This window comes from Colletotrichum truncatum, assembly GCF_014235925.2.
Source record: "Colletotrichum truncatum strain CMES1059 chromosome Unknown Contig_0005, whole genome shotgun sequence".
Taxonomy (NCBI): domain Eukaryota; kingdom Fungi; phylum Ascomycota; class Sordariomycetes; order Glomerellales; family Glomerellaceae; genus Colletotrichum; species Colletotrichum truncatum.
In genome coordinates, this window is record NW_027222402.1 from 4,097,801 (window position 1) to 4,115,045 (window position 17,245).

Genomic DNA, 17,245 nt, shown 5'->3' on the forward strand with positions numbered 1-17,245 from the left:
TCCCTAACAAACCTAAACCACCCACCCCCTGGACACACACACACACACACACACGCACCAAGTCGTCGTCCCATGGTTCACCCTGCCACGCGGTGATGCTTAACGTGACTTTAACCTAAAACTCTCTCCATTGACAGTTCTTTGAAAGGAGGAGGAGGAGGAAGAAGAGGGGGGGGGGGGGGGGGGTGTATATTTCCTGATCGACAAAGGGAAAAATACTCCGCTGTCAAGTTCGCCTCGGTTTCCGCTTAAACCTCTTCGCCCTGGAATTACCCAAAAAGTTAAGCCCACTGCTGCTTGTATAGTGTAATCAACAAGCCCCTTCGAAACCACTCTGCAACATGCCAAATGCTTGCCATGATGCATCCAAGACACAAAATAAAAAAGTGAGAGAAAACGGCCTGTCCAAAAAAGTTCACATCAAGCATGGGAGAAGGACCAATCATTGTATCGGAACTAATGCCAGTCTATTTCGCTCGGTAATAACCCAAGAGCGTGTGGAGGCAATTCTGTAAGAAAAGCTATGTACGGTGTTAAAAAAAAGTAACGACTGTTGAACGCAGTACTACTTGGCCATGAACCAACCCCTTCCCCACCGTTTTTCTGTCCGTGATGCAAACCGACTTGTCCCAATAGACCCTAGAAAAAAGAGGCAAAAAAAAAAAAAAAAAAAGACCCATATCATGATCTGTGATCCGAGTTTCCCAAAGATGGACCGCCAAAAATAAGCTGGTCTAGTAAATTCCCGTGCGCCGTGGCGATGCTGTAAAAACAAGGAAAAGAAAAAGAAAACAGTTTCAGGCTAGTATAACAGATGCAAATGTGTCTCTCTTCCCCAACTTCTTCGTTTGCGTATTCCCCTGCTCTGTATAATTCTAGATGCAGAACTTGCGGTCCAACATCTGGAGTGCCTTGGCGTCGTGGCTCATGCCCGCAGGACGATCCATCGGCGGCGGCAGCCCAGCAAGAGCGCCGGCTGTACGCGGCGAGCTGTTGGCGCTGTTGAGACTGTTGGGGTTCGCACTGCTGGCCTCCGAGCTGGAAGGCGTAGGGTGCAGAAGAAGCGCCGAGAGGCTGGCCTTGTTCGTCGGCAGCGCGGGAGCGCCGTTCGCCTCCGAGTGAGTGCTCCTCGGCGGCGAGACAGACAGGGTCCGGTTGGGAGGAGTGTGCGTGAGAGGGTGGCTCGTGGAGGGAGGTCCGGAAACGGCACTGACGCCCGGCAAGGGTCCTTGCGAGTTGCGGGGGCCAAGTCTGGGATCGATCAGGACTGCCTGGGCGGCCTGGGCCTGGAGGTGGGAGATGCGAGGAGACTCAGAGGCACGAGGAGCCTGGATCTGGGCGAGACGAGGCGAGTGGTGCTGAGGAGCGTAGGGAGCCAGAGGCTTCTGAGTGTTTGGTGGCGGCAGAGGAGCTCTGTCGTAGGGAGAAAGGTGGTGAGCAGGCGGCGGCGGCGGCGGCGCTTGTGCGTAGTGAGAAGCCTGAGGAGGCGGGTGAGAAGCCTGGGGAGGCGGCAGGTGATGCTGAGGTGGTTGTTGAGGAGGGTAAGGAGAAGTGGTATAGTGGCTGTAGGGAGGAGTGGCCACGGGCGAGGGAGGCCATGAGTAGCCGGGCTGCTGCTGTGCGTACTGAGGAGGGTACGGTTGAGGAGGCATCTGCTGCTGGGGATGTTGTTGAGCCATGTAAGGCGTCTGCGACATCATCGGTCCTCTCGTCAGGGCGGGTGTAGGGTTGCTGTCGTGCAGGCTAGATTCGGGGTACATGCCCTTCATCGGGGTGATGTGTCTGAGCTGGGGATCGGTGCTGGGCTGCTGGAGCTCTGGTGACCCAGGGTGCGGTCTCGAGTAGTAGGAGATGAGGTGCAGGTGCTGGCCGGTAGAGGTGGTGATGCTGAAGGACTGCTTCATCAAGCCGTCTGCCTTGTATCGGTATCCCTCTGGCTCGCCGTCTTCTTGATCCTCGTCGCTACCGCGGCCTGAGTCGGGCGTCTTGCCGGCACCGCGTCTGCCACCGCCGAAGCCACTGCCACGCTTGCCCTCCATCTCGCGGTAGGTAAGGAAGCTTCCCGAGACTCTGCTGGCGCTCCATGACTTTCCGTCGGTCCATCTCCGCATGCCTGCTTCCCTCTCGTCCCAAACAAAGACTGAGCCTGACCTGATGGACTGGCGCTCCTTTTCCGACAACCTGCGTTGAACGCGAGGGAGGAGACCGAGTCTGCAAGCCTCAAAGAGCTTGATGGCATCTGCGGGTGTCCGCACAAAGCCGTGGTATGTTTCCATTGTGATGAAGTGTGGTGGTGAAGTGTGTGTGAAGTGAAGAAGAGAAGTGGTCAAGGATACCAAGAGACCTCCAATGTTGGAAGGTGATGGCGGCAGAGAACCTATTTAAGATGAGGGACACTGGTCTGAAAGTAACCCTCTAGTGGTCCTCCACGGCGGCCCCACTGGGTTCGTTTGGGGCAGGGATAGTCTTAATTGGGAATCGGCACAAGTTGCCCTCGAACCAAGGGATGGGAGAGAGATCCGTGACAAGGTAGGCACTGTCTGTAAAAACCGGGTAATCCGCGGACAGAGAACAGAGTTAAGCCGAGAGTTTTGCTATGATTGAATGCCTGGTGACCAGACTGATGGAATTGCCGTCCGTCACGCCAAGTGATAATCAAGGCAGGTCAAGGTGAGACGTCTCGTCGGGTAGACCAGAGAGGCCCAAGCTTTTGTGCGTTTTGCTGTCGCTGTTTTTACGAGAGAAGCGTTTGCTTTGCCGTAGTGGGCGTTGTATAGGAAGGATCCTGACAAACGCCTTTGGTGAAGAACAAGAAACAGTGTTGCGTAGGCTAGATGACGCAAGGCGAGGTGGGTTAGCTCCTCAGATTCGGTTCGGCGGGTTATGAAGACGAGGCTATAGACGACAGGATGAAGCTCTTTCGCCGATAGTGATGGGATATGATGACAGAAGCTTAATCACAATACGACAAAGAAATGGGTTGAGGCGCATTGAGTCGCACGTCAAGCTTCGAAAGGGTGGATCTCGAAGAAGAGAATGGGATGTTGGAGATGGTGAAGAGCGCTTGCAGCAGGCTTGCGAGACGTGCCGGGTATGAGTCGAAGCTGTCTGACTGGGCTGGAGCAGCACCTGTACCATATATATCCTGATACAACACGCGCAAGCCCACACTAACAGTCGCACCCCCCAGGCAGGCCAAGCTTTTACCGACAGGGGGAGTCTGGGAAGGGAGGGGACCAGGGAAGACAATGGTGTCCAGGGGGGAGGGGTGAAGGAAGGGGTGTATAGATGAAGAGGAAGACGAAGGGGGGGTGTATGGTGGCTGACGGGGGGGGGAGAACAAGTGACTTTCAGACTTGACTGGGGGCCTCCTCCACTCTCCAAGAAGAAGAGGAGGTGACCCGAGTGACCCAAAATTCCTTCTGGAATCACCCGGCGCGCACACACTTGCGCCGTCACAGCCGATCCACTGAAGAAGATGACGGGGACTGGGAGGTTATTGGCTTTTCGACTAAAATTGCCTCTTGGACCATCCATCCTTGGACGGGTTCTGTAGTGAGGCCGAAATGGCCGATGGCCGAGTCGCACTGGGCCAACCATGGGGAAAAAGGCGATGTGCATGAAAAGATCAATGGTAGATAAACTGAAAAGTAGAGTTGGGACGACAATTATGCCGACCAAAGATGTGAGAACTTGTCCTCAAGTGCTGCTGAGCCGAGCCGATGGTTGACATCAGCTCAAGTGAGTGTGTTTTGGTCTTTCTCTCGCAATCACACACACACACACACTCTCTCTCTCTGCCTAGCTTATGCTTGACAGGCGTGTGATCTTGCACCGTCTTTGGATGACTGGTCCAGTGGGTGGGTGTGGTGTACACTACTGCTATTTGGACTCTCTGTTTGTCTCCGTCTCGCACACTGGTGCTGCCATGAGACGGCTGGTGCTATCCCCCCCTTCTTCCCCTGCAAGGCTGCTGTGGCCCCCAAAAAGTCGCTCAAGATAGCCAACAAGCGAGTGACACTGAGGACAGCGCGGAAGGGGGAGAAGGGAGGGTGACGCAGGTACAGCAAGGCTATCTCAAACAAGGAGGACAATGAACGTGATCGGCGACGAAGCTTGATTACGACAAGATGAGGATGGGGGGCCGAGATGGAGACCAGATGGGGCAGCAGATGAGAAGGGCAGCCGGTTCGGTAATGATGATTGAAACAACGGGAGCACACGTACCTTTTTTGGCAGTAATGAATTGGATGCCGTTTTTGTGCCTACCGGTGAGGCTCGATGGATACACAGAGTGGACGCTGGACCAAGATAATGGCGGCGTCGGCGGCGGCGAAAGTGGGTTTGCGAGTGGATGCGTGCGTCAAAGTCGAGTGTGTCGGATCGTCGTCCAAAGTCTGGAAACTCGGTTTGATGGGGCGTCAGGTCGTGGAACGACAAGAACGGATGGGCTTTTTGACACTTGTTATAAGAAAATCTCAACCCGCTGGAGATGAACGATACAAACCCTGGGATGCTTCGTTGTGTGACCGTATGATCAGACTGAGATTGGCTGCGGCGAGCCAGGAGCTGTCGATTGCGTGGGCTTCTTTATGCTTGATCCAGTGCCGAAGAAGGCGAGTCTGTCGGCGAGTGATTTATTTGGCTCTGGGGGACAGTGATGGGGCCACAAAGTTTACGGTATGTTCAGGGATACCGCCGCAAGTCAGGGCCCAGCGGATCGGGGACATAGGACCAAAAGATAAAAAAAAAAAAAAAAAAAAGTTGGGTGCGCAATGTCACGTTGAGATTCCCCTGCTTCTCTGTTGGCTGGGATATGACCTCGACTGCGGTTGAGTTTACGCGGACAAGCCGTGGGCTGCTGCGGTTTGAGTGTTTGCGGTAAGTTGGTTGGCTGATCGGTAATGGTCTCTGTTGTGGTGACAACAAGCTTTGGCGCAAATGGTAGGGTGTGGGTTTCTACTGGTTGGACGGCGTTGGACGAGAGGCCGAACGAACGGCAATATTACTGTGAAGAGGAGGAGTTTGGGGTTTCCGGGGCTCCACCATAGTCAAGTTTAAAGGACACTTGTGCAGAGTACGGAGTACAACGTAGATGACAAGTGTGTAAGGAGAGAGGGGTGGACGGGAGGGATGACGACGCCAGACGGGCGCAGTTTGGGATGGTTGGAGAAGACAATGTTAACGGTAATATGTGGGAACAGGGCACAAACGACGGGCATTGATTGATGGCGGAAAAATTTAAGGTGAGGAGGAGGAGAAGGACTTGGGCAGGCTCTCTAACCCCGTCAGATACTCGAGCTTCCTCCCAGGAGAATCTAGATGTCTCCAAGGCTCGGCGTCGGGATGTGGGAGGTGGGTAATGAGGACCTCGCTCACCCCCAAACGTAAGCCCCAACTTTCCCGGGCCGCCTAGGGAAGGGGAGAAAAAAAAGAGCTTGTTCTGGTGAACGGGAGCTGTACGTTTTGGCCACCGGTCAGGGGATGAGCCAGCATTGCCCGTGGATGGAGAAAGAAGGCTGCGTATGCCTTCGGGAAGCGGGAGGTAGGTGATGGGCGGGAAGAGAGGGACCAAGGGCAATGGTGTAGGCGAACAATGCAATGTCTTGTGTAGAAGATAGTGTGGTGCGTATGATATGTGTGGCTCTCTACCTTACCTCGGATAGTGCGTGCAGTTGTTCCCAGGAGGCACGACGGGGCCATGTACCAGCCAGTCGGACAAGTCTGTTCTTTTTTTGGTGATTGGAGATGTGGGAGGAATGGGGTCTCAAGAAGGGCCGGCGTAGTCTGTGTGTGAGGCTGATGATGACGACTCGGGCGCTGACATACGTACGTCGTCGGCGGTGGTTAATCAAATGCGCGCCGGCAGGACTCCCTTATTTTGCTTTCCTCGGCCGGGGAGGGGAGAACACTTGTGGACCACGGCTGAAGGTGCCGATACGGTGCCGCGAAGAGCGAGATTCTCGCTCTGGTGCTTCTTCAAGAGTTGACTACGTCGGTCAATGACCCGCCACAGACTCAGTAGTGTTGGTAGCGTCTATAGTGTAGGGGGATGTGTGTAGACTGTTTTGACAGCGTCGACTGCGGGTAAACGGCAGAGCCAATACGACACAGATTGATTGAGATTCTGGAGCGAGGGTAGGATTGGGGCACCCACGGAAATAAGCTAAAGTCGATAGGCTCAGGCGATAGAATTGCCTCGCAGGGTCTGGCGTGCCGAGAGATCCAGATGGCGCGTTTGTGTCTGGTGTGCAGGTTGTCTCAGCCCGCCCTCAATACGTTTTGCGCGGGTTTATTTCCCTTGGGCTCGCTGCTCGGATTCCCTCCACAGTTGGTACAGCCACCAGTAGCCTCTCGTAAACGCAGGATGCTGACGACTCTTGTTTCTTTCTGTCACTTTCCCCCCTGCCCCCTGATGGGACTTGCTCAATGATCTTTATTGTGGGCACTCGGGTTGAGCTTGTATATTGTATATTATTCCGCGGGCGAAATAGTTATGTGTATATCCCTCAAAAATCCTATCGTGGGTATAGTTTAGCTCGTGGTCGAGGTAGGCGAAGGGGTTGGGATTAGAATGGCGCCAAGAGCCGTCATGCACCAATAAATAGTGTGTTCCTGCCTATTCACGACAATGGTGAGGATGGATGGAAATAAACCGGGGCGACTGAAGATAGAGGGGAGGCGAAGGATGGTGGAGGTAGGTCGTAGGTGATAGTAGTAATATTAATAATATTAAGACTAGCTGAGCCAAGCGGTCGGGGGCCAGAAATGGCAAAAAGGCCAGACAGGCACAGAATAGTAATGCGCGAATGCGATAAACGGTAGCGTTACCGTAGCATGGGTGTGATGCCTGGTTTGTGGGGAGGATTGGTAAAACAGATGGGCCGCAAGTAAAGAAGCAAAAGAGGCAAAATGAGCGTCGGGATGAGGTATCCGAGTGCCGTTTGTGTGTGTGGTGGTGAGGTTGACGGAGCTGCAGGTGTCGACCGGACACTACAATAAGCCAATCTTAGCCGAAGCAAGGCCGATAAAGTGCAAAGGACGAGCTTCCAAGCAATGGCCAAGGCTTAACTGAACACAGGCAGCCACTTTTGGAGTTGCTCGGTTGGGTATGCGTAGGAAGCACTTGGGACGGGGTGAGGATTGAGAGGCGAAGGAGCAGCAAAATGGGATGATGATTGGGGGGAGGGGTTGGGATGCAGATCGGGACTGCATGGATAAGCAGCAGGCAGCGGCGCAAGATTTGCAGAACGATTGTGCCTGCCTACGATAGATGTTTCCTCTTGGGACTTGGGAACGAAACATTTCTCTCAGGTGGGGGAGGAAGGCAGTTGTTTGTGCCTGCCTTGGTAGTGCATTTTGATAATGCTGAGTCGTTGAGGGAGGAACTCACCTCACATTACTGCCTACGTTCAGGGGCTTAACGGCAATAACCTACCCTACATGCGTGCTTGCCTGTCTGATTAGTGCCAAAAGTGCTACAGTTGCTTCAACGGGTTTTAGTGGTGTGTGCTGTAGCAAGTGCAATAGTGAAGGTGCAGAGCGAATGCAAGGTACGTATCCGCCGGACCTTCTTCCCCTCCCTTCTCGAAAAAAAAATAATTCAAGCTTATTTCGACAGTCACTGCACCAAGCTTTTTTAGAGTGGAGGTCGATGTATATCTGTATCTGTAATCTGTAATCTGTGTCCGAGCAAAGTACGTACCTTTGTGTCAGCGCTATTATAATCATCATCCCTTGTCTCCAGGCAGTCTGAGTCAAGGGGGGGTACGTATATGGGATGTGTGTGTCAATCAAGACAAGGCCCAAACCAAAAGAGGTAAAATAATGGCAAACGGAGGAATAGACTTGACGGAAGAGTTAAAAAAAAAAAAAAAAGGATTACCCAGAAAAAGGAACGATTACGATACGCCGCTGGGAAGTTCGGCGTGCCACTCCTCTCCTAATCCCTTTTTTCTCCTTCCATCTCTCTCTCTGAGCACCTCTTTTCTTACTCCACTTAAAGAATGACATTCCTGCGCACCGCTCATCCACCTATCCTTTATCCACAATCAGCCCCGCCAAGCGCCGCCCACCCCTCTCTCCGCCGAGGGAGCGCGGTACGTACTTGTCATGACTGTACGTACTTGCCACAAGGTTCTTTTAACCTCACCCCCGAAGGGAAAGAGGCCAAGCCAGGCCAAGCCCAAGGCCGAGCCGAGCAAGCCACCGGTCGGGCCCCACTAGAGAAGGTATTTGTGCTGACCAAATGATCAGCTACCTGCCTGCACAGTTACGGTCGAGGGTGGGCTTTGTAGACTAGTACGTAGTTATACCTGCGCACTACTATAGCGTGGTAGGTACGGAGCGGACTGCCAGTGTCGTCCGCGGAACAAGGCGGCTCCAAAAATGCCTTATTCTTCCGTGCTTCCCGCCGACAAAAACGTCACCACCACTGTATCCGAGATCGAGGCTCCACCCAACTTACCCCGTTTACCATGCCCATTTCCATTCCCATTCCTGGGGGGTCCTCGCTCATGCTGCCTCTCAGCTTCTTAGTATTACCTATTTCTCCGGCAGGACCGGCAGGGACATGTGCAAAAATAAAGAACTGAAAATATACTGAGTACAACAGAGCAGAAAATAGAGACAGCCAAGACAGCCGAAACTCGAAACTCCATTACCAATATTATGTTGGCATCTATTCAAACTCAGAGGACAAAAAAAGGACCAGTGAAAAAAAAAAAAATGTTGAGCAAAAAAAAAAAAAAATACAAAAAAAAAAAAGACCATGACAGACGGCCGTGCTTGGCCCTCGAGTGACGAAACGAGGAACGCGGGCCCCAGTTTTACCAAAAAGAATGATTATGAATAAGCTCAAATACGGGACACTCAAATAGAAAACAAGATTCAACCGCCCAAACTGTACCGAATACGTATATCCCGTTAGTCTCGTATACGAGAGGAGACTTTTGTCGACTACGCAAAACCCTCCTCCCCATCGTGTATCGACTTTTGTCTGGACAAATAAACGCTCTGTACAAGTGGAGGTCACTCGGATGGGGTTACTGACTACAATCACCTAATCTTTACCGAATCATCATCAATCATTCTCCGTATCGTCTTCCTCGCCCTCGTTTTATGCCTATCCACATTCCGAAAGTGACGAAACTAGGTATCCTCTACGGATACCCAACACGGATCACAAACCATCCGCACATCATCTGATGGCACATTGCCCATTCTCCGAGAACGAGCCAAAGTTCTGCCGAGGATCAACTAACTTAACCTTGTTCTCCATGCACCTTGTGACAAAAAAGTAAAAAAGAACGGCACACCAGTGCCCCAAGACAAAAAAAAAAACAACCACCCCTGTCCGCCCACCCCAATGCAACAAGGTAAAATCCGCCTATCCTTAGTATGGCAAATTCTGTGTGTTTTTTTTTTATTTTATTTTATTTTTTTAAACTTTACATCACTTTTATTTACTTCCCTACCTACCTGACCAAATCGCCGTGGGCTGGATGCTACGCTACAAACGGTAACCGCTGGCATGTCAGCCCATCGAAATTGCACATCTTACCTTTTAGTCCTCCACAAAAAGGTAGAAAGGGGAGAACCTAAATTCAAATAAACACCCCCCCTCCCCTCCCTCACCGTTCCCGACCACGCAAAACCCTAAATCTGCCAATTGGCGGCGCACCGCCTGTCGTGGGACCCGCCACCACAAACTGGACGGCGCTCTTGGCGAAATGACACATACCAAGGCTATGTGGACGTCTCCAAGACCCCGAGATTCCAACCAAAACCAGGCCAGGGCGTCCTGTTCAAGACATTTTCTGCACCACGAACTGCCCGTGTATCCCGTCATAGACCCATCCTGACTTTGAATGGGAGAGGGGGGGGGGGGGGCGGCTGCCAAGGAAAGGTGAGAAGAGAAATAATATCAAAATGCCTCTGACGATCCTTGGCTCGACCCAGGCGGCCCCAGAGACAAAAAAGCCCACCCCCAAGACACCGGCGTACAACAGAAATAAAAACCATAAGCTGTAGTAATAGGCCCCCCAGGGCAGCGTGAGTTTGAGGTCGGGGCCAAGCAATCTGTAGGCACGAACGTTCATTTTGTCATCATCCAGTTTCTCTCCCCCCCCTTTTCCCTTCTCCCTCTATCTCATGAAGAAGCATAAACAGAGGGCCACACTCATAACCCTGCGTAGTGTCAGCAAGTTGCCGTCGTGGAGAAATGAGTTTGACGACCAATATCCAAAAAAAAAAAAAAAAAAAACCTTAGTTTCTCTACATGGTAGAAAGATCAGAGATCAAATCAACCAATCTCAACTCTGCAAAGCTTCAAAGAAAAAGCCTCTACACACCCCCCCAAGCACATCCCTAAGCAATCAATTGATCATGAACCTTTTGCCCCATCCAATCAAAACATTCCGATGTCAAGCGAGAAGCAGGGGCCGATCATTACGTTCCATGCCTTTTTTTTTTTTTTTTTTTTTCTTTCATTATGGTTCGTTTCTTGCTGGCCCCCTCGTCAGTTATCCTCTGGTCAAAAACGAGGGCAATTTAGTAACCATAATATACCGGATCCTTGTCATACGGGCGCAACAAGAAGGAAAAAAAAAAAAAAAAACCACACCACCACCCGTGACGGAGTACCACCCACACCCCCTTCCCTTGATTGATACCTTGCCTTGCCTCGCCCGCTTCCCGTGCCGTTTGCCGTTCGTTCCAAATAGCCAATATGGAGGGGCCCGCCGTAAACTTGACAGGACCGCCAAACCATGTGCAGACGATACTAAGCAGAGATGGAACTAGACTGATGTTGGTTAATGCAGGCGATGGTGAGGGAAAATATCCAGCTGCAACCTACTTCGTACAGACAGGGCTTGCGAGTGTTCTAGACAACCAAGACCACAAAAGTCATGCTGATTTTCAAATCTTGAAAGCCCAAGGGGCTGGGGAGGCGCCAGTGCCAAGTGAATCGGGGTTGGTTCAAAAGTCTAACCAACATTAAGCTGGTGCTACTACTTTTAGGGCGTTTACAAAAGAGAAAGAAAAAAAAAACCCCCCCATGAAAAATCGTATACTTTTTTGTCGTTCAAAGTAGGTACTATAATGGTGCTGAAATGTTCGCAACTTTTTCATCATTTGGCGTCTCAAGTTCGCCCGTCGGCAAATGTAGTTACTATCTCAATCCACACCCACGCCCACGCCCACGCCCACGCCCGGCGTTTACGCAAAAGACAACAACGCAAGACATTCTTGTGACCAACAAAACCTGTCAAAACTGGCGCCAGGTGGTTCGGTCCTGTCTTGCTTTGCAGGTATGCAGCGAGGAACTAGCTCCAGCCCAGCTTAGGGGGGGGGGGGGGGGGGTCGGCATTATGAATCAGCTCAGACTTCGCTCATATTGCCATGAGCAGCCGTCGCGATTCATGCCCACCGGCAGATCACTTTCCTCATCTCTTCCCTTCCCATCGGTAGTCCTCCCCGCCATTATTTTTCTTATTTCTAATTTCCTCGACTTTGCCCAAGGGTTCAACGTAACACTCTTCGGATAAATCCGTTTGCGTTCTGCGCTAGGCCGCAGTAATTATACCAAGCTTCAGACAGCTTAAACTTCTTTCCGTCTTACATAGATGACACCACACACCTACACATACACATATACACTTACTTGTGTACACAAACCTTGTTTTTTTTTTTTTTTTTTCGCACGTCTCCAACGCTCACTTAAGTTTATTCTCTCGTGCTCCACTCGTAAGAAAAGGCAATTGACGTAGATTTCCGGAACGCCGATCAAATAACCAGCGTCCCATGCGTTTTGTCGTATAGTAAGCGAGTTTCCTATACGATTATCCTTTTCCAAACTGGGTTGCTCAAGCGCTGCGCGCGGGAGCCGTACTTAGTCAGATCAGACATGAAAAGCCGCCGTAAATGGGTGCTAAAAAAAACGTGTCCTTTTTACATGACTATTAATCGCCTCATCTTTACCCTTGATACGAATAAACTCAGCGGGGAGGCGCTTAGTCCAGCTTGGAATGCAGATGCGCAACGCCGCAAGCCAAGGCGACCCAACTGGGGCAATACACACGCATATTGTCCGTATATACTTAGTGCATGCACACATAACAATAGGAGCCTGGGCACCACCACCCCCCGGTATCATTCAAGCACAGGGGTTGCCCAGCGGCGGGCTTGCGCTGGCAGAAGTCCCTTCAACGCTTCCACACCCCCAGAGAGATCGGGCGAGATCCCACTGGGGAAAGAAGAGCTGACAGCTGATGACAGACAGTAAGCCGCAACAGGTGAGCCTTACATAGCATAGTACTCCATGCCGTAGCGAGCAAGCCCCCTTAAAAGGCATCACACGAGCTGAACTTCGAGTATGGAGTATACAGGCAGCCTATGCAAGCCCATGCTTAAGCTGATCCCTCGCATTCCAACGCCAGGTTCGCAAATCCACACCCCAAGGCAGATGTGGACTTTGGTCATGTTTGCCTTGTCCTCCCTTTGGGCTGAAAGCACCGCGGCTGATTGAATGTGACCAAAGAATGACAAACTCTGCTGTGTGAACCAACCGCCGAGACCACACGACGCTCGACGCCGACGGGCCTGGGGATATCTCATCCTACCGCGTCAGCCAAGTAACTACATGGATCAACATCAACACACCAGCTGCTCTTTTTTTGCGTCAAGCCTCTTCCCCAGGCCGTCAAAAAAAAAAAAAAAAAATATAACGAACGGACCACCGCCACCCAGCCGCTCGGTTCCAGGTGTCGTCCCTTACGCCCGTGCCTAGACAGAACGATGCAGAGGTGTTTATCCAGATCCTCGGTATCGTAACGAGAGTCATAGACTCACTCTCCCTTGAACTTTCCCTTCCAACCTGAACCCTTCCCCCTTGTGTGTATATTTTTTTTTTTTCCCCTTTTAGTACCCATTATCATAACATGAAAATCCCCATTCAATAGCATCTCCAATAGACAAGAGCACAAAAAGGACTCACAAGGGGGGGACGGAGGGCCCGGCTATCAAAAAAAATGCATATTATAGCCAGGAAACTCAATTTTCGCCTCGTACTTGATAAATCCACCATCAGCTCACGCCCCCCTCCCCACAATCTTGGCAACTGGTTTCAAAAGCCTCATAAACTGACTCTGACTGTCCACTTCCGATTCAGCCGTCAATTAACATGATAGTCAGGGAAACTGTGATCGGCCTATTACTCTAATTACATACTCTATTAACTGGCCCTCTCAAGTCTCCACATTCAAACCTCCCACAAACCGTCTGTCATCAGCTTCTTTCATCGTGATCATACACATACAACTGGGGCAGATTCTCCCCCTCCCCCACCGAGACGTGGCTGAGGGCTGGAGACCCAGGGGGGGGGGGGGGGGGAGTAAGGGGGCGTAAAGCTGACAGTGGTGCGGGCTGTATCATCTCCCGCCCATTAACTCTAAAATACGATCGCCGTTCGACTGAATCATAACGGTTATGGTTATTGTAGGACGGGACTTTAATGCTATAGCCTATCGTCGCTTATACCGTAAATTATTTATACATATACCGCGTATTACAGACTCGGGGCTCTTGGCAGACGTGACCGTTCTTCTACCGGAAACGCAGTTGTGGGGACGAACGGTCCCCCCCCCCTCCCGTTCAACTGAAATAGTAACCTGCGTATGCAATGCATTGACGGACGCAGCCGCGCGGATGGACGGGCTGTGCTGATGACACTTTCTCGATCTTCCAACCAGAGACGAATCCGTGTGTGTGTGTGTGCTTCCTTCTTCTCTACCTATGCGGCGATGTTGGAATCTACAACTTTTCGTCTCATCCGTCACATGACGGGATTCCGCCAAAAGCATATCCAACACATCTTTTTTTTGGCTACCGAAACCCGGCAGCCTGGATCAACGGTCCGAACTGAAGAGCAGTTCGTGCCACGGTGCGTGTTCCAGAAAGCGAGCTTCATACGACCCTGTGCCACCCGCCCGTCAATGTTATCCCAAATTTGGCGTCCCTCTCGGTGCTATGTAAGGTTTTACTGGGTATGGCCTTAGGTTTGTGACTCGGTGATGATGTGACTGGGACCAAGAATCAAAAAAAAAAAAAAAAAACAGAGAGGTGTCGTATGTCAGAAGTAAAGACTGGTCCGCGACAAAATTACACCGCCACTCACGACTCGTCATCACAGCGGTCCGGTGATACCATGGCGGACGTCATAAGACGAATGACATGGCGATGCGGAGATTGGAAAAAAGACAGATTTAATCAATCTGATTGCCTCTGGTGATTTGAATTTTTTTTTTTTTTTTTGCTGTTGTCAGAAGCAGGCGTTTATGCACAAATCTGTCTGACACCTGCAGCGCTGCGGAAAGCTGTAAAGGCCGGTGTCCCGGTTCCCCCCTATAGCAAAAGCAAGAAATGAGGCTGAAATAAAAGCCAAACTCGAAACCGAAAACGGTGGTTTTAATATTTTGCCAGCGGCTGCGAGAATGCATAGAAACCCTCCGACTCCGCCCAACACATACCCGCCGCGAAACGCCATTCCACGCGTGTCTTTCCATCTTGAGTGAACCATGTGTTTAAAAAAAAAAAAAAAAAAAAAAAAAAAAAAAAAAAAACACCAGCTCGTCTCAAACAAACGCGCCGAGTTTGGCTACTCTTCCTCGTGTGCAATCGTCAATGAGAAACATCGGCATCAGCACCGTCACGGACCGTCCAACTATCCCAAGGGAAACTGAGACAAGGCAAGCAGAGGCCGTCTGCTGACGCAAGCACGAGCACAAGCACAAGCCCACACGGCATACGAACTCGGGGGAGGAGGGGGAGAGACCATCGTAGCGCAGTCCGGAGTTCGGGGAGAGAAAGAGAGAGAGAGCAGAGAGAAAAAGGCCACCAGTCGGGGGTGACCGAACAAGAATGAGAATAAGAAAAACTGTAAAAGAAACCGTCCCATCTCCCAGTCCAGCATCCCCCGTCTATGTCACCGTGACCGCCTTCGCCTCGCGGGCATACTTCAAGCTTAATTCCTTCCTCCTTGAGCTGCCACTTCATCACCGCCGCCTCATTATTCAAGGTGGAGCGTGTTTGCCGTCCCCGATGTCTCGGTATCATCTTTCACAATGAGGCCGTAGTTGTTCAAACTTTTGACAGGTATCAATCAACCGTTTGTGCAGTCGTATGTCCCCCGGGGGGGGGGGGGGGGCTTCAGGCCTGGACCTTGTCAGTTCAGGTGACGCTTTCTACGATGGAGCGCTTAGCCGCGTATTGCCCCGTCTCGGCGTATCCTTCGCATCTACTTGACGGGCCCGGATGAATTTCTGAGTTATAATTTCTGCAGTTCGCTGACGTACTGGGGACACGGGGAGGGGGGGACCGAGTTGGTGCGAAAAGCCCGATCAGGTCGGGATGCGGCACCGAGTCGTCCAGAACGCTACGGAGTCACACACATAGTAAATTGAGCCCGCACTTCCGAATAGCCTTTTTCCCCATTTCACACCCCCCCGGGAAGCATCGCCGTCTACGGACCTCTTCCATGGTAAACGCAGTCATTTCAAAAAAGGGAGCATCCCAGACGCAAATCTCCCCAAAAAAAAGTCAAAACTCGCGCTGTTTTTTTGCCAAAGTTCAATTTACCAACGGGAGTATCCTCGGCGTGGGCAGCAGCACTGTTCTACTAACGGTCATACGCTCACTCACACACTTTACACACACCCAGCCGGCTGACTGCTCATCACATCACACCAACCAACAACATAATTCAAATGTCGCCAAAGTGCACGTATCCCAAAGCATACACCTACCTTCCCGAAACAGACTCAAAATGTGATGGACTGGAAGGCCCCCCCCAGTCCAGCCGAGATTAGGGGCTGTGAAAGCTTGGCATGAATTTCCTCTTTCTTCCTTTTGTGGTTATAGTCGGGTCATGGCCATGATGGAACTGTGTTGATGGGAACGTAGCACGTCGTAACGCCGGTCCGCAAATCTAGGCTACCCGTTTACAACCACCTGACGCTCTCGCCTAGGGTGTTCAGGTGTGTAGGTGTAGGTGTAGGTGTGCTTCTTCCCAACCAACGCAAGCGATGGAGGAGTGGGCTGGGAAATGCGTTGCATCCGTTAGTAGCAGCACCTTTCAATTGCCTATTACAATGCTCTCTCATAGACCCTGCAGTTGGGGGGCGGGGGCCGGCCGTAACCCGAATAACCAACTGGTCGAGGACACTCTGTCACTTTGTCACTTGGGATCTCTCAAGATTATCTTATTCCGGCAACTGAAGCAATATTTCCGCCCGGAATATCGGAACAGGAAATGGAATTACACCAGCAGAACCGTGCCGATTTATCCAGTGCCAAACGGGAATCCGGCAGGGGCAGCTCCAGCTTGAGCCCATCACGCAAGGTGGACGAATCTCAACCCCCACCCTCCCCCGAAACGAGCCGTTTGGGAAAATCCCAGACCCAGACACCTTATTTAACGGTTTGACCATGGACCGCCGTGATAATAAGGTTGTCAGATAGATTAAATAAGGCCCCTCCCCTTTTCCTAAGATTTTTTTTTTTTTTTTTTTTTTTGGACGAACAGAGATTCCGGCGCGCGCTAAGACTGTCCCTTTTTGGGTTTTTCGCCGCCCCCCCCCCCAGGTCTGCTGCCTGTTATCCGTGGAAATACAACTCTAATTACCTAGCGGCGCCGAAGATCCGGGACATTCGTAACCTGCCTGCGCGTTCTTCGTAATCTCGGTGGGGGAGAAGAGGACTACTTTGTTCCCTCGCATCATCTTTCTTTACGGATCAAGGCATATACTATGACTATGTAGGCAGCGTTGTCCCCGACGGGATAGGACAACACACCCGTTGGCGGCGCTGCGAGGCTTTATGGAAACAAGGTTCACTAGACATAGTTATCGGAAATGAGTCCGTATTTAACTTTTTTCTATAGCTCCCACGAACGGGCGCAAAATACAGCAGACTACGGATACATGAGAAATAAAATAGAGTAAAAATAAATAGAAAATAAAAACACAGGTAAATTTAAAAGAAGAAATAACTAAAAAAGAGTAAAAGGGTAACATGAGAAAAAAAAAAAAAAAAAGAAAAAAAAAGCTTATATGCAGCCGCCCATCAGCCCTGCGGGACGACCTAGCGACAAAAAAGGTAGGTGATTCGATGACTGTAGCAAGCGTCGTTTGTGCCGTGAGCCGTGCAAGTGTAGTGTGGCACGAGGGCGCGCCGAACAATCTCGACT

The 17,245-nt window shown here is 51.2% G+C and overlaps 2 protein-coding genes across 2 annotated transcripts; both read right to left on the reverse strand.

Annotated features, from left to right (window-relative positions):
- Positions 1-875: 875 nt before the first annotated feature.
- CTRU02_209184 (Gti1/Pac2 family protein) lies at positions 876-2,276 on the reverse strand (the record flags this gene model as incomplete). Its single annotated transcript, XM_070205220.1, has 1 exon — positions 876-2,276. The coding sequence occupies one exon, from the start codon at positions 2,274-2,276 to the stop codon at positions 876-878; it is 1,401 nt and encodes a 466-aa protein (XP_070061295.1).
- A 619-nt stretch (positions 2,277-2,895) lies between these two features.
- On the reverse strand, positions 2,896-3,138 carry CTRU02_209185 (uncharacterized protein; the record flags this gene model as incomplete). The annotated part of the gene is made up of 1 exon (XM_070205221.1): positions 2,896-3,138. One exon carries the CDS (start codon positions 3,136-3,138, stop codon positions 2,896-2,898), a length of 243 nt encoding a protein of 80 aa, XP_070061296.1.
- Between the last annotated feature and the right edge of the window lie 14,107 nt (positions 3,139-17,245).